The 23,275-nt window shown below is 38.6% G+C and overlaps 2 protein-coding genes across 6 annotated transcripts in view; one reads left to right on the top strand and one right to left on the bottom strand.

Moving 5' to 3' along the window:
- Macrod2 (mono-ADP ribosylhydrolase 2) overlaps window positions 1-23,275 on the bottom strand; it is a 2,207,522-nt gene that overhangs the window by 864,718 nt on the left and 1,319,529 nt on the right. The window lies entirely within an intron of this gene.
- LOC123462756 lies at window positions 11,216-11,917 on the top strand. The gene has a single exon (XM_045156019.1). It carries the CDS (start codon window positions 11,216-11,218, stop codon window positions 11,915-11,917), a length of 702 nt encoding a protein of 233 aa, XP_045011954.1.

Here is a 23,275-nt window from a genome sequence, read left to right as displayed (position 1 = left end):
CAGGAAAAAAATAAACAGAGAGGCATCTGGATAAAATGAGGTCATAGAAGGAATGGACCTAGCAGATATCTACGGACATTTCATCCAAATGCTACAGAATATATATTCTTTTCAGCAGCACATGGAACATTCTCTAAAACAGACCACATATTAGGAGACAAAGCAAATCTTAACAAATACAGGAAAATTGAAATAATTCCTTGCATTCTATCTGACCACAATGGAGTCAAACTACAAATCAATAGCAAGAAAGGTAATAGAGCATACACAAAATCATGGAAACTAAACAATACACTACTAAATGATGAATGGGCCAATGAAGAAATCAAGAAGCAAATCAAAACAATTATAGAGTCATATAGAGTCAAACGATGCTACTTAGCAGCAAATAACCTTTGTGATGCCCACACAAGTGCAATAGTGGCACACAGAATTGGGGGGGAACCAACTGCTCTTGATTTGGCTAACTGATCCCCTCAGTGGTATGGGAACCATCGCTGGAGCTGGGAAATAAGTCAGAACCATATCCAAACATTAGCCCACTCTCCAATATCAAGCTACCATCAATCATGGGCTACAAGAGGGCCTACACCTATCAAACTCTCTGTAAAATAAGTAAGGGTTATCTCATTTGTCATGGTGCTAACTTACTCTCTGTTGGAGAATCTGCTTCTCTTTTTCAGATGGATGTAGATCCTAAGTAGAGAGCTACTCCATCACACCTCAAAAGGGCCCCAGTTGAAACTAAGGAAAACTGGTGAAACAAGTAAGGGTGCTGTTTTCCTGATGAACCAGATACCAGCACAAGGGGGAAGGAGACCAACACAAAGAAAAATCAATTCCTACCAAATCAGAGAGCCAGAGCCTCAGAGGCCCCCAAAACCTCATCACTGAAGCAGACCAAAAATGAACCCAACATGGCTCAGGAAATTTTGCGGAAGAAGAGGCAGAAAGAATGTCAGAGCCACAAGTTGGGTCATGATAAGCAGAGACCTTTATCGTACCAATAACTGTGGGCTAACCCCACAAAGCATGACCCATATACATCAACAAGGAGGGCCAGTGGGTAGGGGGTAGGCCACGGATGAGCCTAATAATGATACCAACCTGCCTGTATTTGCTGAATACAAAACTAATTTAAAAATATAAATAAATAAATAAGTCTAAAAAAAAAAACGATAATGAGAACTCAACATACCAAAATCTCTGGGACACAATGAAGACAGTCCTAAGAGGTAAATTTATAGCTTTAAGTGCCTATAGTAAGAAATTAGGAAGGTTGTAAGTAAATGTCCTAATGTTTCACCTTAAAGCATTGGAAAAAGAAGAACAAGGCAAACTAAAAATCAGTAGATGGGAAGAAATAAAAAAGATTAGGGCAGAAATTAATGAAATAGAAACAACAACAAAAAAATACAAAGAACTAATGGAACAAAGAGTTGGTTCTTTGAAAGGATAATCACGATTGATAAACACTTAGAAAATCTGACCAAAAGAAAGAGAGAAGAGACAAATTAATAAAATTAGAGATGAAAAAGGTAACATCACAACAGATGCTAGAGAAATTCAAAAAATCATAGGGACATACTAAAAAGCATATACTGCACAAAGTATGAAAATCTGAATGAAATGGATGATTTCCTTGATTTACATGACCTACCTAAATTAAATCAAGATGAGATTAATCATTTAAATAGACATATAACAAGCATAGAGATCCAAGCAGTTATCAAAAATCTCCCAACTAAAAAAAGTTCAGGCCCAGATGGATTCACTGCTGAATTTTACAGACCTTCAGGGAAGAGCTAACACCATTGCTTCTTAAGCTTTTCCATAAAATAGAAAAGGAAGGAATTCTACCAAATTCTGTCTATGAATCCAGCAGCATCCTGATACCAAAACCAGGCAAAGAAAGAACAAAAAAAGAAAATTATAGACCAATCTCCCTCATGAACATAGATGCAAAAGTTCTCAACAAAATATTGGCAAACAGAGTACAAAAATATATCAGAAAGATCATTCACCTTGACCAAGTAGGCTTTATCCCAGAGATGCAGGAATGGTTCAACATATGCACATCAATAAATGGAATATAGTATATAAATGGACTGAAGGACAAAAATCATATAATCATCTCATTAGACGCAGAGAAAGCATCTTCGTTATAAAAGTCCTATGGAGACTAGGAATAGAAGGAACATATCTCAATATAATAAAGGCTATTTATGACAAGCCTACAGCCAACATATTACTAAATGGGGAAAAACTGGAAGATTTTCAACTAAAATCAGGACCAGACAAGGGTGTCAATGTTCCCCACTTTTATTTAATATAGTACTGGAAGTCTTAGCCATAGCAATAAGCAAGAGTTGCACATAAAAGGGATACAAATTGGAAAGGAAGAGATCAAGTTATCATTATTTGCAGATGACATGATTCTATACATAAAGGACCCTAAAGACTCTACCAGAAAACTGCTAGAGCTGATAAACACCTACAGCCATGTAGCAGGATACAAAATAAATACACAGAAATCAGTAGCATTCCTATAGGCTAACAACAAGCACACAGAGGATGAAATCAGAGAATCACTCCCATTCACAATTGCATCAAAGAAAATAAAGTACCTTGGAATAAACCTAACCAAGGAAGTAAAGGATCTCTACAATGAAAACTATAAAACACTCAAGCAAGAAATTGCAGAAGACACTAGGAAATGGAAAAACATTCTTTGTTCCTGGATTGAAAATCAATATTGTGAAAATGGCAATCTTACCAAAAGCAATCTACACATTTAATGCAATCCCCATCAAAATTCCTACGGATTTCTTCACGGAACTAGAAAATTCAATCCAAAAATTCATTTGGAATCACAAAATCCTTGATTATCTAAAATAATACTGAGCAACAAAAATAAGGCAGGTGGTATCCCCATACCTGATTTTCACCTATACTACAGAGCCATAGTAACAAAAACAGCATGGTACTGGCAGAAAAGCAGATATGTAGATAAATGGAACAGAATAGAGGACCCAGATATAAGTCCAGGTAGCTGTAGCCATCTGATATTTGATAAAAATGCCAAAATTACTCATTGGAGAAAAGACAGCCTCTTCAGCAAATGATGTTGGGAAAACTGGATATATATCTGTAGAAGGATGAAAATAGATTCTTCTCTCTCTCCATGTACAAGAATTAAGTCCAAATGGACTAAGGACCTTAACATCAGACCTGAAACTCTGAAATTGCTAGAGGAAAAAGTAGGAGAAACCCTTCAACATATTGGTCATGGCAAAGGCTTTCTGAATATAACCCCACTTGCTCAGGCAATAAAACCACAGATTAACCACTGGGAACTCATAAAATTACAAAGATTTTGTATGGCAAAGGACACTGTGAATAAAGCAAAGAGGTAGCCTACAGAATGGGAAAAAATCTTTGCCAGCTATATATCTAATAGAGGTTTAATATCTAGGATATACAAAGAACTCAAAAAGTTAAATAATAAGAAATCATACAAGCCAATTAAAATGGGCTAAGGAGCTAAATAGAGAGTTCTCAAAGGCAGAAATACAGACGGTGTATAAGCATCTAAAAAATGTTCTAAGTCCCTAGTCAGCAAGGAAATGCAGATTAAAACTATATTGAGATTCCATCTCACTCCTGTCAGATTGGCTACCATCATGTAAACAAATGATCATAAATGCTGGCATGGATGTAGAAAAAAAGGAACCCTTCTACAGTGTTGGTGGGAATGCAATCTGGTCCAGCCATTGTGGAAATCAGTGTGGAGGTTCCTAAAACATCTAAAGATTGATCTACCATATGACCCAGCTATAGCACTCCTAGGCATATATCCTAAGAACTCATGTCATTTCCTTAGAAATATGTGCTCAACCATGTTTATTGCTGCTCAATTCATAATAGCTGGGAAATGTAACCAGCCTAGATGTCCCTCACATGATGAGTGGATAATGAAGATGTAGCACATTTATACAATGGAGTTCTACTCAGTGGTAAAGAAAAAAAAAGTTATGAAATATGAAGGAAAATGGATGGATCTGGAAAGGTTATGCTAAGTGAGGTAATCCATGCCCAGAAAGCCAAGCACCATATGCTTTCCCTCATATGTGTATCCATCCTAGCTACAGATGATTGGGCTCCTGCGTGAGAAGGAAAAAACTTAGTAGCAGAGGCCAGTAATTTAAAAAGGAGATATACAGGGAAGAGAGAGGAAGGGAGAAGAGTACTTAATAGGTTAGTGTTGTGTATATGTAAGTAAAAGAGTAGATTAATGGGGTAAACAGGCCCAAAGTGAGGTCAGGGAAGAGATTGAGTAAAGGAAAGGTGGAGGGAGAGCTAATCAAAATCTAAGAGGATGCAAAATAAATCATATGGAATCCTCCAGTATCAGACAGTGGAACACTCAGGAGCCATAGATTGTTAGAAAAATTTCAGTGTCATTGATGGTATACCTCCAGTGAGTTGTTGGCCATGGAGGTCCCTGATGCCCCCATAACATTATAGGCCATTGTCATGGCCCTTGGTTTCCCACCAGGAATAGATGGTAAGACCCTATTGCTGAAGACTCCACATACTTGGGCTGCAATGCCACTGAGAAATCCTGCTGGAACTGAGCTGATAACCTCCTCCATGTAGACCAGCTGACAGGAAACTGGGAGAAGCCATTCTACATGTAGTTTAATGGGAGAAAGAGATACCATCAGTGAAGATACTCAACAGTGGACACTGCAAGCCCTATAATTGGCCAGCCAGGCCAAATGAGCCAGCAGGTTCAATAGTAGATGTCTGTCATGGTGGAATCCAACTGCCTTCCAATTGGACTGGAGGCCCGCTCCATGGGAGGGAAGACAGCCCTGATACTGAAATTTTAAAACAGGGGTGGTCATGAGCCCTAGGGATGTAACATCTGCTTATTTCTGGAAAAATATATATACTATGCTTATCAAACTGCCCAGTAAGCACTTCTCTTAATATTTATACCCTTATATTAATGCTATTCTCACTTTGGGTAGAGAATCTTCTCTTTTCAGATGGTAGTGACTTTGGGACGACTCAGAAGGTATCATAGTGCTGGAAAGAAAGAAGTGACTGGAGTACTGAGTAACATCTTGATCACACCTTCCAAGGCTCAGGGTCCAATGTGGAAGAGGTGGCGGAAAGAATGTAAGAGCCAAAGGAAGGGTATGACTCCTTACATCGTGATCCCTCCAGACATAAAATAGCCTGGATATCCATGGCCTCACAGTGCCTGATACCACCTACACAAGATCATCATAAAAGGAGGAAAAGATCATGACGTCAAAATAAAAGAGAGACTGATTGAGCTAGGGAGGGAATATGATGGAGAATGGAATTTCTAAGGGGAAAGTGGGAAGAGGGAGGGTATTACCATGGGATATATTTTATAATCAAGGAAAATATTAATAAAAATTGAAAAAAATAAAAAATAAATCTAAGAGGATAGAAATTTAAAAAGAAAGAAAATAAGAATGGAGTAGCATTCATTCCTAATACCACCCATGGATTTCTCCTTTGAACCCAACCAGACCTTGTTCTTGAAACATGGTTTACCTCTGCACCCCTGTGAGCTGCCCTGAGGCTGAGACTGTACCCAGATTTTATTAATAAGACAGCTTAACTGTTCAAGCATCAATACTAATTTTTGTCTAACCAATGATGTAATTGAAAGGAAAGGGAGTCCACCACCCCACCCCCTAGCTATGATGGAATCAGTTCTAAAGTTTTACACTGGGTTAGAAATGGTAGAATAGAGGGTATTTTCACCTGATCCTTTTGACAGCTGAATGCTTCATCCTAACCAGGTCCAGGTACATCTGGAATGCGACAGGAACCCTCTCTATGTCTCTACCTTATACATTTTATTTTCCTGAAAGTCAAGCTTTGTTTCTCAGCAGTCATCATCGCAAGCAAGGAAATAGAGCCATCATCTTTTGGAAGGCACCCACACTGTCCCTTCAGAGGGTGGCCAGTAGTCTCCTGATTATTCCCTACAACTTTTAACTCATTTGCATACACCTAGCCAATTAGGACATACCTAGATGTATGAGAACCTCTGGCTTCCTCATTGTTCACCCTTTGCTACCTATCTTTCCATCTTATTCTTAAGGTGGAGAGACAAGAACTGAGAAGATTGGCTGTACTATAATAACCAATCGAACATGCAATTTAAAAGTATAAACAAAGCTATCAGTTTCTAAATCCTTAAACCAGGGTCTCAAGGCAAACTAATCTGTGTTTTCCAAAATTGCAATCATAATTATCCCCAAATAAATGTAATTTTCTCTGTCCTTAATTAGGTTGATTTGATTCTTTGTGGATACTATGGATATGTTTTTAAGATGTCATCACAGACTAAGGCAGACAGAAAATTAGTACAGGGAAGAAGTGAGAGCAGCAGACCCTGTCTTCCAGCTTTTCCCTGCAATTCTGAAGCTAAAGAACATTAAATCAGCTTAATTACAATTTTCTTTTATTTTAAACTTTTTTGGTGCTAGGATTAAATGTGCCACCATGGCCAGCTTAAACTTTTTATCTATATACTTACACATATGTACCCATGTGTATGTGTGTGCACCTGTGTTTCTTGCTGCTGCAAACTATTGCTTGTCTGGCTTTACATGGGTAGCTTGGAAATTGAACCTGGGTTGGCAGGGTTTGAAAGAGACTGTAACCACTGAACCATCATGTCAACTCCAGATTTACAATTTTCTTTGGATACTGTCAGGTTGCTAAAAGTGTAATTGGTACTTTATGTTATGATTTTTCATTTGCAAAAAAAAAAGCATTATAACATACTTTATCAACTGGTAGGAATGAAACCACTGACCTTTCAGAATTACATAAGATCATAAACCATCAGTCTTACAGACACCTTGTTAGAAAGACTGGTCCATACTTAGCTGTATTGTGTAAAGTATGGGCTCAAAGATGATGGTTTTTTAGATGCTACTTATCACTTGCTTATAAGTCTCAGTCATTTAAAATATCATGATTGGCATTTCCCTCTGCTCACATATGCTAAAGCAATTGTTGATAATTGTTCTGGGTTTCAATGTCTAATTAAAGTTAAGTGGCTAAATTTGCATACAGTAAACAATAGAAGTGACTTACAACCTCAATCTCATAGGCCTAATCAGCGTCACAATGCAATATCATTAAAACTTGCATGCTAATTATAGCTAATTGTTCCTTCCAAATAGAAGCCATTTCTTTTGGAAAATAAAGTTTCTTTCACAGGGTGCAGTCCTATCTAAAAAGACCCAAGATGCTCAACTCTCCTACAAAGAAAATGCAGGGCTGGAGAGATGGCTTAGAAGTTAGGGTGCATGACTGCAAATCCAAAGGACCCAGGTTTGATTCCCCAGGACCCATGTAATCAAATGCACAAGGTGGTGCATGTGTTAGGAGTTTGTTTCAAATGTCTGAAGTCCCTAATGTGCCTATTCTCTCCCTGTCTCTCTCTCTCTCTTTCTCTCTTTCCTCTCTCCTTTCTCCCTCTTTCTCTTTCTCAAATAAATAAAATAAATTATTTTTAAAATGCAATAAAAACTGTTTAAATGCAGTATTTCATCACACTCTTCTTTTTATTCCTCTTGTTATCAAAGTCCAGATTTCCCTTTTGAAAAAATTCAACCCCCTAGAGCAATACAATTATACTTAACCTGCTTATTAATTTTAATTGTTGGCCAAGTGTGACACTCTCCAATTAGATAGGAAAAACACAAGAGTTTCCCATATTTTGAATTCAATAAATATTATTGATAACATTAAATCTGAGTGATCCTTATGACTGGTCCTAACTAACATATTTTATATGAACACTCAACTGGCCATTCCAAGGTCAGTGCTTAATACTATAAATCCAATGATCACTTAAAAACAGTCAAATTAAAAGAAAAAAAAATGTGACAAATGAAATGCTGTGTATAAATGGGTGACTAAATTAAGACCTCACTTATTTTCTGTTTAGAGGTCTCTTGGTTAGATGCTACCTTAAACTGGGCCTGAAAATTTTGGCCCAAGACAACTTGTGGAGGAAAGCTAATAGTTTCTACTGTTATCTTACCACCTTTCTTAGAACTAGCACTTAAAAGTTTAAAATAACCTAATGGATCATAGTTTATGGCCCACTTAAAAAAAAAAAAACCTTCAATTAGAGATATTCAATTGGAAAAAAAATAAACATTACTCTTTGCAATTTATCTTGTATAAAGTAAATTACAGGCTGGAGAGATGGTCCGGTGGTTAAAGTGCTTGCTTCAGTTGCCCAGTACTTACATAAAGCCAGATGCACAAAGTGTGATATGCACCTTGGAGTTTGTAGTGGCAGGAGGCCCTGAAATACCCATACTCACTCACTCTGTCTGTCTTTGTCTTTTCCTGTCTTTCTCTCAAATAAATAAATTAGTAAGTTTCAACCAAAGAGAAAAATGGGGTTAAATTATATACATGTATATATATATATATATATATATATATATATATATATATATATATATATATATATATATAATTTAACAATTTAGAAGTATGTGTAATTACAATTACTTCTACAATTAAACTGTGTGTATAATTTTATAAATTAACAACCTATCATGACATTTTAAATGATGCAGACTTAGAAGCAGTTGATATGGCATCCAAAAAATCACAGTCTAAGACTGGGAGATGACTCAGTAGGTAAAGACCACAAACACACACACACACACACACACACACACACACACACACACACAAATGATTATTGAGAAAGTCACAACATTTAACCCTGGGCTTGGTGCATACTGGCAAGCATTTTACTACTGAGCTATCTCATCAGCTTAAATTTATTATTTTTTTTAATATTTTTATTTGTGAAGTGAGAGACAAAGAGATAACATGGGCATGCCAGGGAAAGCCTCTTGCAACTGCAAACTCCAAATGCATGTACAACCTTGTACATCTGACTTTCCATGTGTTCTGGGGAATCAAACCTGGGCAAGCAGGCTTTGCAAGTGAGCACCTTTAACCATTCAGCCATCTCTTTAGTCCCTCAGTTTCTCTTTAAGATCATAAATAAGTTACACTAAAAACATGTTTTTCCTGGAGATTACAACCATGATGTTTTGCTCTATTTTGTTTCTCCATTCCATTTCAAGCCACTTTGGAAGGAAAGCTATTCATACATAACACTTCTCTCACATGTGGTCTGCCCAGCCTGTGACATTTAGATGTGGCTTCTTTTAGATGCATTATGCCCAAGAAATGATTTTTTGGGACTCATCTCTTTCTTCTTTGTACCTCTTCTCCATCCCACAAACTCCCCTCAAACATGTAGTCTTACTGGATGCTCTCTTCTAGTAATATATGTGAAAGTATATATATGTATGTATATATATATATATATATATATATATATATATATATATTCATAATATATATATGATATATATATATATATATATATATATATATATATCATATATATATTATGAATATATATATATATATATATATATATATATATATATATTCATTCTTAGTAATTTATAGTAGGTCTATAATTCAGATTTTTTTTTATCTGTCCCTCATTTGAAATCTCACTATTCTCTACTCTCACATCCTATTTGTGTTAGCTTTTTGTGACTATGAACAAAAATCCTGGGAGAATCAATTTCAAAAAGATGAAAAGAGGGTCTAGAGAGATGGCTTAGCAGATAAGGCACTTGCCTGCAAAACCTAAGGAGCCAGGTTTGATTCCCCAGAACCAATGTAAACCAGATGCCCAAGGTGGTGCTTGTGTCTGGAGTTCATTTGCAGTGACTGGACACCCTGGCATGCAAAATCTCTCTCTCTCTCTCTCTCTCTCTCTCTCTCTCTCTCTCTCTCTCTCTCTGTCTCTCTCAAATAAATAAATATTGAAAATAAAAATAAATAAAAAAGATGAGATTTCTTTGGGGTCATAGCTTCAGAAGTTTCAGTCCATAGCTGGTTTGCCTTTATGATGATTTGAGTATAAATGTTCCCCAGAGGCTCATGTGTTTGAATATGTGACACTGTTTGGGAAAGTTGTGGAGGTTATTAGACCTTTAGTAGGCACAGCCTTGCTGGAAGAAGTGGATCACTGGGGACGGAGTGGTAGGCCTTGAGATAATATAGTTATGGTCCACTCCATGTTCCCGTCTCTCTCTTTGATTCTGATTGTTCTGATGAGGTTCCCACTCTGGCCTGCCATTTTCTGGCCGTGTTAAAACATCCCCTTAAAACTCTAAGTTGAAATAAGCATTTCCATAAACTGCTTCTGCTTGGGTATTTCATCCTAGCATTGAAAAAGTAACTGAGAGATACAGCCCTTTTGCTTTGGGCCTGTGGTGGCAAAGTGATCATGGCAGCCATTCATGACAGAGTGTGTCTGGCATAGGAGATATTCATCTTACAGTATTTGGGAAGCAGAGAGAGGGGAAGAGTCTGCAGTCGTCATACAGCCTTCATGGGCATGCCCTTAATGAACTCGTTTCCTTCCAATAGTTGCTACCTCCTAACATCTCTGCCACCTCGCGTAGCCCTGCACACTAGCTATCAATCCTGCATCTATGACCCCAACACTGCAGCCCCTTTTCAAGTCCGCCTTATTGGTGGCTGAGCCAAAGGATGAGCTGTCCCTGGGGAAAGGGCTCACATCCTGCTGTGTGGCATATTCAATTAGCAGATCTGCTGGTTTCCCTCCAGCTACAAACTGAAGGAGGTGGATAAGGCACTGAGGCCCAGGGCTTCCTGCACACGGCTGCCCTGAGCAAGGACCAGGGCGCAGAACGGAGGCTCTACTGCTTCAGCTGGGTCACCATGGAGGAGCTCAAATTGGAGGAGACCTTGGAGGTGACGGAAAAGCCAAAGATAGCCCATGAGCGGTAGAAACACAAAAATGCCTGCCACTGCATACTTGGTGTTGCTCAGTGACTGACCAGCGCTGGACGCTTCGCGCTGGTCAGCTCCCGCAGGCTGCGCAGGCAGGAGGCGGTGCTATGGCAACAGGCCAGGGCACCAGGCAGCGCGCGGGCTGAGCAAGGCCGGCGCCAACGGCGGGCGCGCTACTGTGAGCCTGCGGCGACGCGTCCTCTCTTGTGTTGGCTCTTCTCCGCGTTCAACATTTCCTAGTTCTACAAAGAACATTTGGGATCCTCCCATCTTTGAAATGCGTGCCCTCGACTACAGATTGGAAACGTTTGATGAAGAGAAGGAATGGATCTACAGACTGACCGGCTTCCTTTGCAGCTTTTTGGCCTGGGGTTTTTGTTTAACCGTAACTACTAGCAAGTTCTGGCGCCTGTGGAAGTTCGAGAATCCAGCTGTTCAGCTTGTGTACTTTGGACTTTGGGAAGCTTATTATTATCAACTAGCTAATGTCTCTGGTTCACTCACTAAATCCCGGATGTACAGCCCCATCAACTCCAGCTGGGTCATTCCGATTGAAATGGAGTATAGCCAGGGTCTGATGTTAATGGCTAATTTTATGATGCTTGTAGTCCTAATTTTCAGCTCAGTGGCTATCATGGTCAGCTGGATCGATGCTCCATTCCCGGAATACATGGAATTGTGCTACAACGCCTCTATCTTATTTCTGGTTCTTAGCAATATTTGTGTCATGATTGCTGTAAGCTGGAATGAAATCATGGAAAGTTATGGCCAGTCATCTTTTGATTTTCCTCCCTACTTTCCAGTTAAGAGAGATGCCCTACTGAAGAAATACAGCACCCATGTCTTCCCAGGAGGAATTCTGGTATGCACCCTTTCCACCTTTGCTATCATTATGTACCGCTGTGAGATAAAGGTAATGAAATCTCAGTGGATCAAAGTGCCCATGTACCCAAAACTGTTTGCCCCTCAGAAGGAATGAACTGGGGTCCTCCTGTATTTGCATTATCTGCCACAAAGTTACTCAAAGGAACTTCTTACATCCACAAAATACCCCTGTGGTTATGGACTCATTTAAGACAAAACATCAAACTTAGTTTATTAAACAACAAAGTGTAATAAAAAAGGAAAGTAAACAAAAAGGAAGCATTGATTTGGTAGCACCAACTAAATTAGGCTTCAAATATTGTTAAGAAATTTCTGCCATTTCAAAATAAATCCAAGTTTGTGTTATCATTGTTGTCTTGGTAAAAATTCCATAGTTCTGATCCATTTTCATAACCCTTTATCGTACAAGATTCTTGGAAAATTTTCTGGAGGAACAATGTACTTTTTAAGCTGGCTTAAAATACTATAAGTTCTAGAAAGTTTTAAGTAGTAAGAATTAAATTTTAATCTTGTGTTTTCAATCTAGTCACTATCTCTTAATTCTGCTCTAGGGACAACATTGACGAGTGACAGAGTGAAATCTATAATGGTTGAAGATAATGTTACATTTGAGAATAGAACTTCATAAAGTGAAACTATGATACATGAGATCAGCCCTTGAGAATTTTCTTGTTGAGCCCAGGCTAGACTTTGACTGGGTCGTTGAAGAAGTTACAGTAATACTCAAATTCTAATCATGGTGAATATGGAAGATGTTACGAGCATGTGGCCTAACCAACTGTATTTGTCATAGGTGAGGATGAAAATTAAGGCCTTCAGCATTAAAAGGGAGAGGGTAAAGAGTACAGTTAGCTTTCTGTGACCATCCACAGTTTGGCTCCAGAAGGAAGGATGGCTTTACCCACTGTCTTGAGCACCCGGCCCCAGTAGAAGAGTCACTGTTATGACACAGGTGGTAGCCTCTATATCTTCTTTTGTGAGTGCTCATTGGTTTAGAGATGGCATAAAATGGTTCTCCTTATTAGGATCAGGATTTAACTTTGTGCCTGGATTTAACCATGCCAAAATGGATATCAGAAGCCATAGCAGCTGCTGCATGGCCCAGATTCTTACTACAGGGTAACAAAACTGATCTTTTCTACTACAGACTAGTGTTCAGGACATTTTCAGGACTCACAAGCCTATGGTATTTTAAAGGTGGCTATAAATACCATAGGCTTGTGAGTCACTGTCATTTGGTCTGAGTCACAATGGTTCAATTTGGCCATCACAGTGCACATACATTCCTAGATAATGCATACAAGAGTAGGCGTGGATGTTTTCCCATAAAGCTTCATTTACAAAAACGGATAATGGGCCAGATTTAGTCCACAGGTTACTACTTTGACAACCCCTGACAGGGACTCTCAGAATCTATGACTTAGTAAGGTGGGACAAATAAAGCCTCCTAATTATGTCCACAACCAACTCAAAAAATAAGTGAATATGCTCATTTCCATGCTGAAAGCATGTAGCTAATGTCATTAAAGTTTATGATCTTTAGAGTGAAAGATTATCTTAAATTATCCAGGTGGGGGACAGTATACTCCCAGGAATCCTAAGAAGAAAGCAGTAAGTCCAGTCGTGGAAAGGAGCCACAGTGGTAGAGTGGGAACAGGAGTGACAGGACCTGAGCCAAGGCATAGACTATGTCAAGAACTGGGAAAGGCACTTCATGGTGCTGCCCCAGTGTCCAGATAGAACACAGATCTACCAACAGATTTCAGTCTGTTTCAGATTTCTGAACTCCACATCTACAAGACAGTAAATTTATATGTCAGTAAGACACTCTCTTCTAATTTGTCATAGCAGCAGTAAAACAAGCACACTTGATTGACTAGTGAGAGGTTGTACACTTTCTTGGTTTGGTTTGCTGGGAGTCGCTTTCAGGTATAGTTTCTCAGTTATACTTGAAAACTAGATGTGAATCAAAGTCATGAACAAGAGCAAGGGGTACTGTGTTTTTTATTTTTTAATTAATTAATTAATTTATTTGAGAGCGACAGACACAGAGAGAAAGACAGATAGAGGGAGAGAGAGAATGGGCGCGCCAGGGCTTACAGCCTCTGCAAACGAACTCCAGACGCGTGCGCCCCCTTGTGCATCTGGCTAACGTGGGACCTGGGGAACCGAGCCTCGAACCAGGGTCCTTAGGCTTCACAGGCAAGCGCTTAACCACTAAGCCATCTCTCCAGCCCGGTACTGTGGTTTTTAGGTAACTTCCGTCCACCAACTTGTGAGCCTATCAACCCACCATTGTTCCAGGTGAGCCACAAATGCTTACTTTTCCTACAGGGGTCAAAGCCAATTAGAAGTCAAGCATTCTATCATTTTTCCACACACCCATCTCATATCACAGTTTGATGGGTGGACATGCATGGCTTACCAGTCTGTACACTTTTTGACTCTGCTGAGCCTCTAACTTCCTTTTCCAAATCTTCATTTCCCAGGTTCTTCTTTATAGCTTGAGCTCTGAGTATTGTACAATCTGTCATCCAAACCTAATGGTCTGTGCCTATGATGGAATATAGATGGTGCAGAATGCTTTAATAGAAACAAAGGCTGCATCAACAGAGCCAAGAAGAGGATGTGATAGACATGCCCCATCATAATATGGCTCTGGTAGACAGCTGCCCTTTGAAAATGGCACCTTTCTCTTTGACTATAATTTTATGTGCACAACGTTACACATAAGAGGTGCTGGACATTATTAGAATCTGGGGGCAACCCCAACTTTGCCAGTGATTCCAGAAACCTTTCTTTGGATGCTGTTGTAGCCTATTAATGAGGTAGGGCATTATAGACTGTCCACAGTATATGTCTCCTTTAATCTAAAAGAGCATTATACTCCTGTGTTTTTCTGTCTTATTAAATATAGGTATTCCAGATAACTTGTGCTACTTAGTGAAATGGAAGAGTCACTGATGTGCAGAAATGTCAAGAGCCACCTTCTTTCCACACTAATGATGACAAATGGGCCTAAGGGGAAGCAGCTCTTCTAGGCAGGTCCCACCCGTAAGTTGATGTCTGCATAGCATGAGAGCAGATGCTTCTGTGAACAGCAGCATAAGTGAGCTCTAACCCACTGGGTTATCTACACTGAAATGCAGAATCTAACCTACCTTGATGAATACAGGATTGAAGGTGTTCTTCTGACATGATCTCAGACACTGTGGCTCAACCCAAACTGTGAGATGAGTCTTTCTAGCCAGCAATAATGCATAATATGCACATAATTTTATTTTTTACAATGTCTACTATAAGCTTGGCAATCTGAACATTGGTCCTTTATTCACATGGTGCATATCATCTACATAATACTAAATACCTCAGATGACTGACTTGATAAAAAGCAGACCAAGAAGGCAAAGTCAGGGAAAGAGAGATATTATTAATACATTAGCCTCATAAAGCACAAACTAATTATTTTTCCTTTCTATTGTCTTTTATTACAACTTCCTCAACTCAAGGAATTCATAGTAGGGCCTTATCAACCTCAAGCAGCAGCAATTCAGAAACATTAATTAACAACTACATAAAAAGTCACCATATATTTTTTAGCCTGTCACATGGTATTTTCTCAATGTTACAATTTAGAACAAGTAATATGAGTCAACCCTTTAAAATTGGAAGAAAAAAAAAGATCCTAAAAGATGAGCATGGACTTCTAATTTGTTTACCAAGTCTAAATCGGTTGGGAAATAGACAAAAAAGGATAAGAATGTGGAAAGAGAAGAAAGACATATGAATGAAAAGTAATTGAGAATAAGGAGATTATGAATAAGTCTGACTTTTCCAAATCTTCATAATACATGAGTCTTGTCTATACTTGGAGGAACAGCTTTTCATTTCACTCCCAAGCCCTGAACTAAGTGTTATAAGGAACACAGTTTGTTTCCTGGGATTTTTGTTGTTGTCAGCATCCACCTTTTGAAAGTCTCAGCAGTGCTAAATGTGCAGTGACTTCACCTAGAAGCCTGGTATAGAACTACCTCCCATACACACAATGCAAAAAATAATAAAAATAACCCCAGTATTGCTCCTGATTCCTTTTCAATTTATAATTGAAAACTCTGTCCTCACCTGGCTACCTGTCTTCTGTACTCATAGTTTAGACAGCCTGGTTATCCTTTCTAGGAGAAATTATATGCCAGCACTTCAGAATGGCCATAAGGTCTTAATATCAACATGAATAATCTATGAAAATGTCACAGATTGGACATTCATTCATCCATCCCATAATCACTCCAGAAATCTTAGCTGAATGCTAACAATATGTTCAACAATAACCTCAAGAAGACATCCAATAGTCAGCAAGAGAGACCTTGCCCCATAAAGCTTATGAACTGGGTACAAAGAAGAAAATCAAATTCAAATACATAACTTCTCTCAGAAATAGAAGGCATTGCTGGTAGATATGCTGAGATCCAAATATAAGGGAGGTGAAGATAAGAAGTCATGGGGAGATTCCTCTAAACATGCATATGCAAAGGTTCTCAGTAAGATGTAACCAAATCATGACATAAAATGTTTAAAATATACACAAGAAAACAAAGAGTAAAGATATAATCTTCCAATTTCATTCTAACATCCACCTCTATTCTTAGATTAAATCATTAGATGTGAACATCTGCAACACGATTTTAGCAGGCATGATAATTTATCCTATGTTTAATTAACATGATTCTAATAACAATGGCAAGTTCAAAATAAACACAAGGAGCTCATAGAAATCAGGCTAGTTCAGCAGGAAGGTAAGGAAATAGCCTTGGTTGGGGAAACAAAAATGTCACATGAGAGTTGGAAAAAAGAGGCTATGGGACAAATGTTATCTACATCACACCTGAACAGAAATCCCCCCTCTGAGGAGACTCATCCCAGAAGTGTTCCTTAAGCTGAGTGGTGAAGGGGGCTGGAATAAGAAAAGCAATCAGAATGTAGGGAATATTACCTGCTAAGGCACAAAGACATGACTACCTTCCTGGGCCTTCCATGAAGGGAGAGACTTGTATGTAAGAGAAGCAGCAGACATGACACAGGAGTTTTTCTTAAATAAGGTCATTATGCAAGACTCCCGAACTCCTGGGTTGCAGAACTCCTGGTCTCCCAGTCATGGCTTGTCTGCTCTTGGATAAAAAAAAAAAAAAAGCCAAAGTGTTTATTTTAAAGCACTGAATTCCCAATACCTTGCTACACATTTATGTATAGTAATAACACAGTGGTGACTTGAAAAAGAGTCATATACAATAATTGAATAGAACAATGCTGTTTTCACCTCATCCTTAGATGATCATATTTATATGCTAATATGATATATACCTGTTGAACTTTCTTAATCCTTATCTCCAGAGGAGACCCTGCCTCCCTTTCTCTCCTACATGGATTGTCCCTGAATTTTTTGCTTTTCATCAGAGCAACAGTCAAACCTCAACATAGGGCTGGAGAGATTTTTCAGTGGTTAAGGTTCTTTCCTGCAAAGCTTAAGGACCAGAGTTTGATTCCTTAGTACCCACATACAACCAGATGGCATGGTGCATGCATCTGGAGTTAGTTTGGAGTGGCTGGAAGCCCTGACATATCCATTCTCTCTATCTGCCACTGTCTCTTTCTCTCTCTCAAATCAATCAACCAATCAGTAAAATATTTTTTAAAAACTCAACCTATGGCTTAGTTATTAAAGGAACATGCTTGGAAATCTTGAGGTCTGGGTTCAATTCCCAATACCCAGATACAACCAGAAGCACCACGTTGTGCATGAATCTGAGGTTCATTGGCAGAAGCATGAGACCTTGTTGTAGCCATAGTCTCCCCACTCACTGCCATCTATCTCTGTCAAATAAATATATATTAAAAAACTCAACCTAGAAATAGTATGGCATCACATAAAGAAATGCTATATGACTGTATTTTATAACTATGGACTCTTTTGAAACTGGAGCCTATCTGGTGTTCACTAGGTATCCGGATTGTAAAGTATCCTACCCTACCCACATATGTGTGCCATGGAGTCGTATGTGTCTTGCAGTACAGTGTGGAATCACAGATCCAGGCAGTGGGGTTTTATCGTGAAAGCTCTAGGGAGATCCTAAGGGCCTCTAATTGGAGGAAAGGGATTCATGTTATAGTCAGAATGTGCACACATGTGTATAAGATCATTCTGGCAGGATGTATAAAATATAAAACTTCAAAAGACTCAAATCTTCAAAGAGACCAGCCTAGTGTCTTTGCTGAGAAGTGATGCAGGATGGGAGCTGCACTAGGGTAGACAGTATACTACACAGGAAGCTCTTTAACCAAGCCCATGGTGACCAAAAGACCTCCTGAAAAAAAAAAAAAATCCCATGTGCTGATAGCTTACTCAGCCTCTGCCAGAGACCATCACTGACTACAAAATATGCTGGCTATGCAAGAGGCAGCCCTCAGGTGTGGAGAGGGCAGCAATGATGAGCAGACTGATACCCAAGCCTCCTTGTTTTATGGTAGGACAGTTCTGAAGCAGGTAAGTCTACATGCATCATCAGAAATCACAGCCAGACTGTGCCCCAAGTATCAATTAGCAATAATCTACTTATTAACAAAGTCCCTATTAGTTTTCCTTTCTATATATACTGCCCCACTCCCTCATAGTATATTGTAAGAAAAATAAATTCTCAATAAATTCCTGGTATACAAGTACTTGCCTTCCTTTTTTCCTTAGGGGAAATGCCAAAAGAGACAGAAGCAAATGAGAAATAGTAGGGAGGAACAACAAACTACCACAGATAACTAAAGGAAAGCAGCAAGACAGAGAAATTCAGAATGACTCCCGGATCTCACTGAGTGAGATCTTTTTCATACTGACTGAATTTCTTGTGGAGTGAGCGATGAAACACTCCACCATGCACTTTGGTATTCCACTGTGGTTACTGAGAGGACAGTCTTAGATAGAGCTAAGACTATGAAGAAACAGGGTGTGGGTGTTGTCATCAAAGCAACAACACCACAGTGTTAAGACTAAATTTACACTGCTTAGGAAAGCCATACTGCTGTCTAAGAGCAGAGTACACAGAGGAAGTTAGGAAAGGCTTAAGTCAAAGATCTGCTTACAAAAACAAGAGAAAGGCAACACAGGAGGAAGGAGAGAGGAGACTGCTCTAGAAGCTTTGAGATAAGCACTCTAGTGGAATGGCCACAGGTTTTATGCACTGCAGCCAGTTCAAGTTAGATACACACAAAGGAGTCTTGCAGATTGCCCCAGGATCATACCAGGAAAACCACAGAGAACAGAGGAGGCAAGGCCATGTGGCCGAGAGGCAGCATGGGAGGAATTGACCTCAAGACTTGGCTCTGCCTGGAGCCCAGAGGTGAGCCTGAGTCCTTCTTTCACAAGAAAGGAATGGTTGGCTCCCAGGGGGTGGTGTTTGAAGTTCATTCAGTAACCTGAAAACTTCTCTCTGTATTCCAAATAGAATATCGGTTAAAATATAACATAAAAGTGTGGTGGGAGTGCAGCAGTTATTAGGTAGTTAAAATATAACATAAAAGTGTGGTGGGAGTGCAGCAGTTATTAGGTAGCACTCAATAAAGGCAGAGCTGTGTGTAAATGGAGATGAAGCAAACACAGTTCCTTCCCTTCAGGATTTGGCAGTCCAGGAGGACAGTTAGTATACCTTTGCTCTTAGCCTGTAAAGCAGAAAGTGGTAAATGTGAACAGAGAGCTCAATTTATCTGTGTCTCTGGTGCCTTCCATTAAAAACAAACAACAAAATGAACAGTTTATTACATTTATAAAGCTCTTCCCAGCAAGCTGGCAAGCTCTCTGTGTGATGTTAGCTCTCTATATGACATGTGCATGAAGATGACTTTAAGGCAGACTCTTATATTCATTCAGTAACATCCACTGAGACCCATGTCCTCTATGCAGTGCCATGGATGTGTAAGTAAGGTTTAGATTCCAGTCGTCGGTGGATTCCTAAAATTCTGTGATATAAATAGTGCAAATAGTTATTTTTTGTAATTTATGTTTTTATTGAAATATAATTTACACACCATAAAACTTAATATTTAAACATGCATAACTCAGTGTTTATAATATGTTATACCTTATACAACCACCCACTACTAATTCTAGAATATCTTCATCACCCCAAAGACATGCCCCATGGTCAGGTACCTCCTACCCCATTCCCTCCTTATCTTCTGGCCCCAGAGTCAATAAATTATACTTATCTATTCATATGTCCATGGATTCATTGAGTCTGGATATTTCACTCAAGAAAAGTCACTCAATGAGGCCTTTTGTGATGGGCTTATTTTATTTAGCACATTTTCAGTTTTCACCTATGTTGAGGTAGGCATAAGTACTTTTAGATTGCTTAATTCTATTTTATAGCACAGATGGATAACACATTAGGTGACAGACATTTAAGATGATTCTACTTGAGGATGATTTTGAATCATGCTGCTATGGACATTAGTATACAAGCTGTTGGTTTGTCTGCCTGCCTGCCTTCATTTCAGTGCTGAGGTTTCAACCTAGGTCCTCCTGCATGCCAGGCCAATGTGCTGTACTAGTGAGCTGTATTCCCAGAAATTATGTACAAGTTTATATTTGGAAATATGTTTTAATTTTCCTGGATATAAGTCTAAATGGAGAATTGCAGACTTACCAAATTGTAACATGGTAGGAAACTGCCAAGCTGTTTTCTACAGTGTCTATATCATTTTACATGGCCACTACATGCCAAGTTTTTCACAGTCACCATTTTTCTCTCTTTACTGGTTTAAAGGAAGATGCTGTTAGCTTATTTGAAAGATAATGGCATAAGATCCTATGTAGTGATCACTTAGAGTAGCTAATATGCAAATTCTCAGACCAGCTTTCTTTCTGTAATGTCACAAAGCCATTCTGAAACCATGTCATAAAGATGTGGCATGCTCTCCTATCAATCTGCAGTGTGGTCATTCAGGGAAGGGAAGTCATAGGTACTTGCAACTCACTTGTGCACATATACTCACAGTAACATTCATGTATTTAATTGCACCTCATACATTATGCTCTTCAACAGAATACCAATATGCTGATAAGAAGCTTCCAAAGAGGTTGAGCTGAACTAGCAGAAGCTTTGATACTGAGAGACAGCTAGCACTGGAGGCGCATACTTCTACAGTTCTTCAGATTGGTTCATGATGCAATGCTGATCTGTGGTTTACTAAATCCAGCAATCACACCTATGTTACTTTAGAGACAGGCTTATGTGAAAGTGGCATATATGATTCTTCAAACTGCTTCTTAATTTGTTCCAAAGACAAACATTATGTCGTTAAAAATGCTCATAGTATAATTTCTTAGAAAATTACATAAGCAAAACATGGGCATTATTTAAGCCAAAAATATTAAAATTACAAACACTGTCACACAACATTATGTGAGTAGAACAATAAAATAATCAAGGCCTACTCCCACAAATTAGTTTGTGGTATATTTTTTCCAACATAAATGCATTTTGAATGTCATAACAACATTCCCTCACTTGACATGATATAGCATAAATACATTCTTTCATTTAAAGCAACAGAAAAGTAATGATGTGAGATGTCAGCATCTATCCTAGTGTGGTACCAAGAGTTATAATCTGGGAGAAATCAACAACTAACCCCATGAAAAGACAGTTTAAACGGAACTCTGATAAAAATTTTCCTACTTGCCGGGCGTGGTGTCACACGCCTTTAATCCCAGCACTTGGGAGGCAGAGGTAGGAGGATCGCCGTGAGTTCAAGGCCACCCTGAGACTACAGAGTTAATTCCAGGTCAGCCAGGACCAGAGTGAGACCCTACCTCAAAAACAAAACAAAACAAAACAAAAAAAGTTTTCCTACTCCAATTGAATCAAATCATTAAAATATGGAAAATAAATGAAGGCATGAAGTAAATATGGAATTATCTAATTCAGATGCTTCTACATTATTTCCCACATTAACATTATCAGAGTAAACAGTTAGAATACATATTGGAATAATTTATATGGAGGCTACAATGTTATACTTTAATGATAATTCCACATATATAATATTATGGAGAGTTATATTTTTTTAATATTTTTTATTTATTTATTTGAGAAGGAGAGAATGGGCACTCCAGTGTCTCTAGCCACTCCAAACAAATTCCAGACACATGCGCTCCTTCTGCATCTGGCTTACATGGGTCCTGGAGAGTCAAACCAGGATCCCTTGGCTTTGCATGCCTTAATTGCTAGGCCATCTTTCCAGCCCTCTATTGTGTTTTAATGTAAAATAACTTTCAAATATTGAATTGTAGTATTCAAATATGTGCATATAAATCAGTAGGCTAATTAGAACTATTGGCATGTGTATGTTTAATGTGTACTTTTTTCCCTAACCACAGGTTTTAAGTAGTGGAAGTAAAGAAATGTTCCAAAATATTCCTTTACCCTCATGGAATAGACAGGAGATTATTATTGCTTTCTTCACTCTGATTCTGACTTGGTAAATACCTATGTCAGATATACATGATCAAAATACTGACAAAGGATGCTCACCAAATAAGCAAATTCTTTACTTAACTTGAAGCATAAAGTTCACAGAGCAGTTACTCTTCCCAGAAATGCATAATTATAGGCTGCTAAACTTATGCAACTTTAATGTAGAACCATGTCTTTGCTCTTAAACATTAGGAAGTTCAGTTTCAGCTGTCTGCATTGTTTAACACTGTTATGTTTCCTGCATTAGAATAGGAGGTATATGGCTTCATATTCACTTAAAAAGCACACAGACAATTAAGTAATGTCATTTCTATGAATCCTAAGAAGAAATTCCTAAAAGTCCAGCAGTGTTCTCATTCTGCCTGTGCCATTTCAGCCAGGTGACCCAATAGACATGGAACCATGCACCTATGTTACCCGCAAGGCAGAAACACCAATCAGTGTTTGTGGACATGTCTAAATAAGGCAGCTTTCCTATTTCTGCATAAAGAATGAAAAAGTGTTCACTCTTTCTCTCTCTCTCTCTCTCAAATAAATAAAAAAAAATATTAAAAGGGCTGGAAATATGGCTTAGTGGTTAAGTCACTTGACAGCAAAGCCAAAGGATCCAGGTTCAATTCCCTAGGACCCACATAAGTCAGATGCACAAAGTGGCACATGCATCTGGAGTTCATTTGCAGCGGCTAGAAGCCCTGATGTGTCCATTCACACACACACACTCTCTCTCTCCCTCCCTCCCTCTTTCTCTGTCTCTTAAATAAATAAAGATAAATTGAAAAAAATGGAAAGTTATTATGAGAAGAAAAACAATATGTGTGAACTTTGCTGCATCTTTTTCACTGTTCAGCACTATTTCCATTTTGAATTACCCTCACTGTGTTTAGAGTCTCTAATGCCTACATCTGTGAAACTTTGTTTCTATAAGTGGTAGT

The sequence above is a fragment of the Jaculus jaculus genome, chromosome 8 (genome assembly GCF_020740685.1).
Source record: "Jaculus jaculus isolate mJacJac1 chromosome 8, mJacJac1.mat.Y.cur, whole genome shotgun sequence".
NCBI lineage: Eukaryota > Metazoa > Chordata > Mammalia > Rodentia > Dipodidae > Jaculus > Jaculus jaculus.
This window is presented reverse-complemented; position numbering and strand designations above follow the sequence as displayed.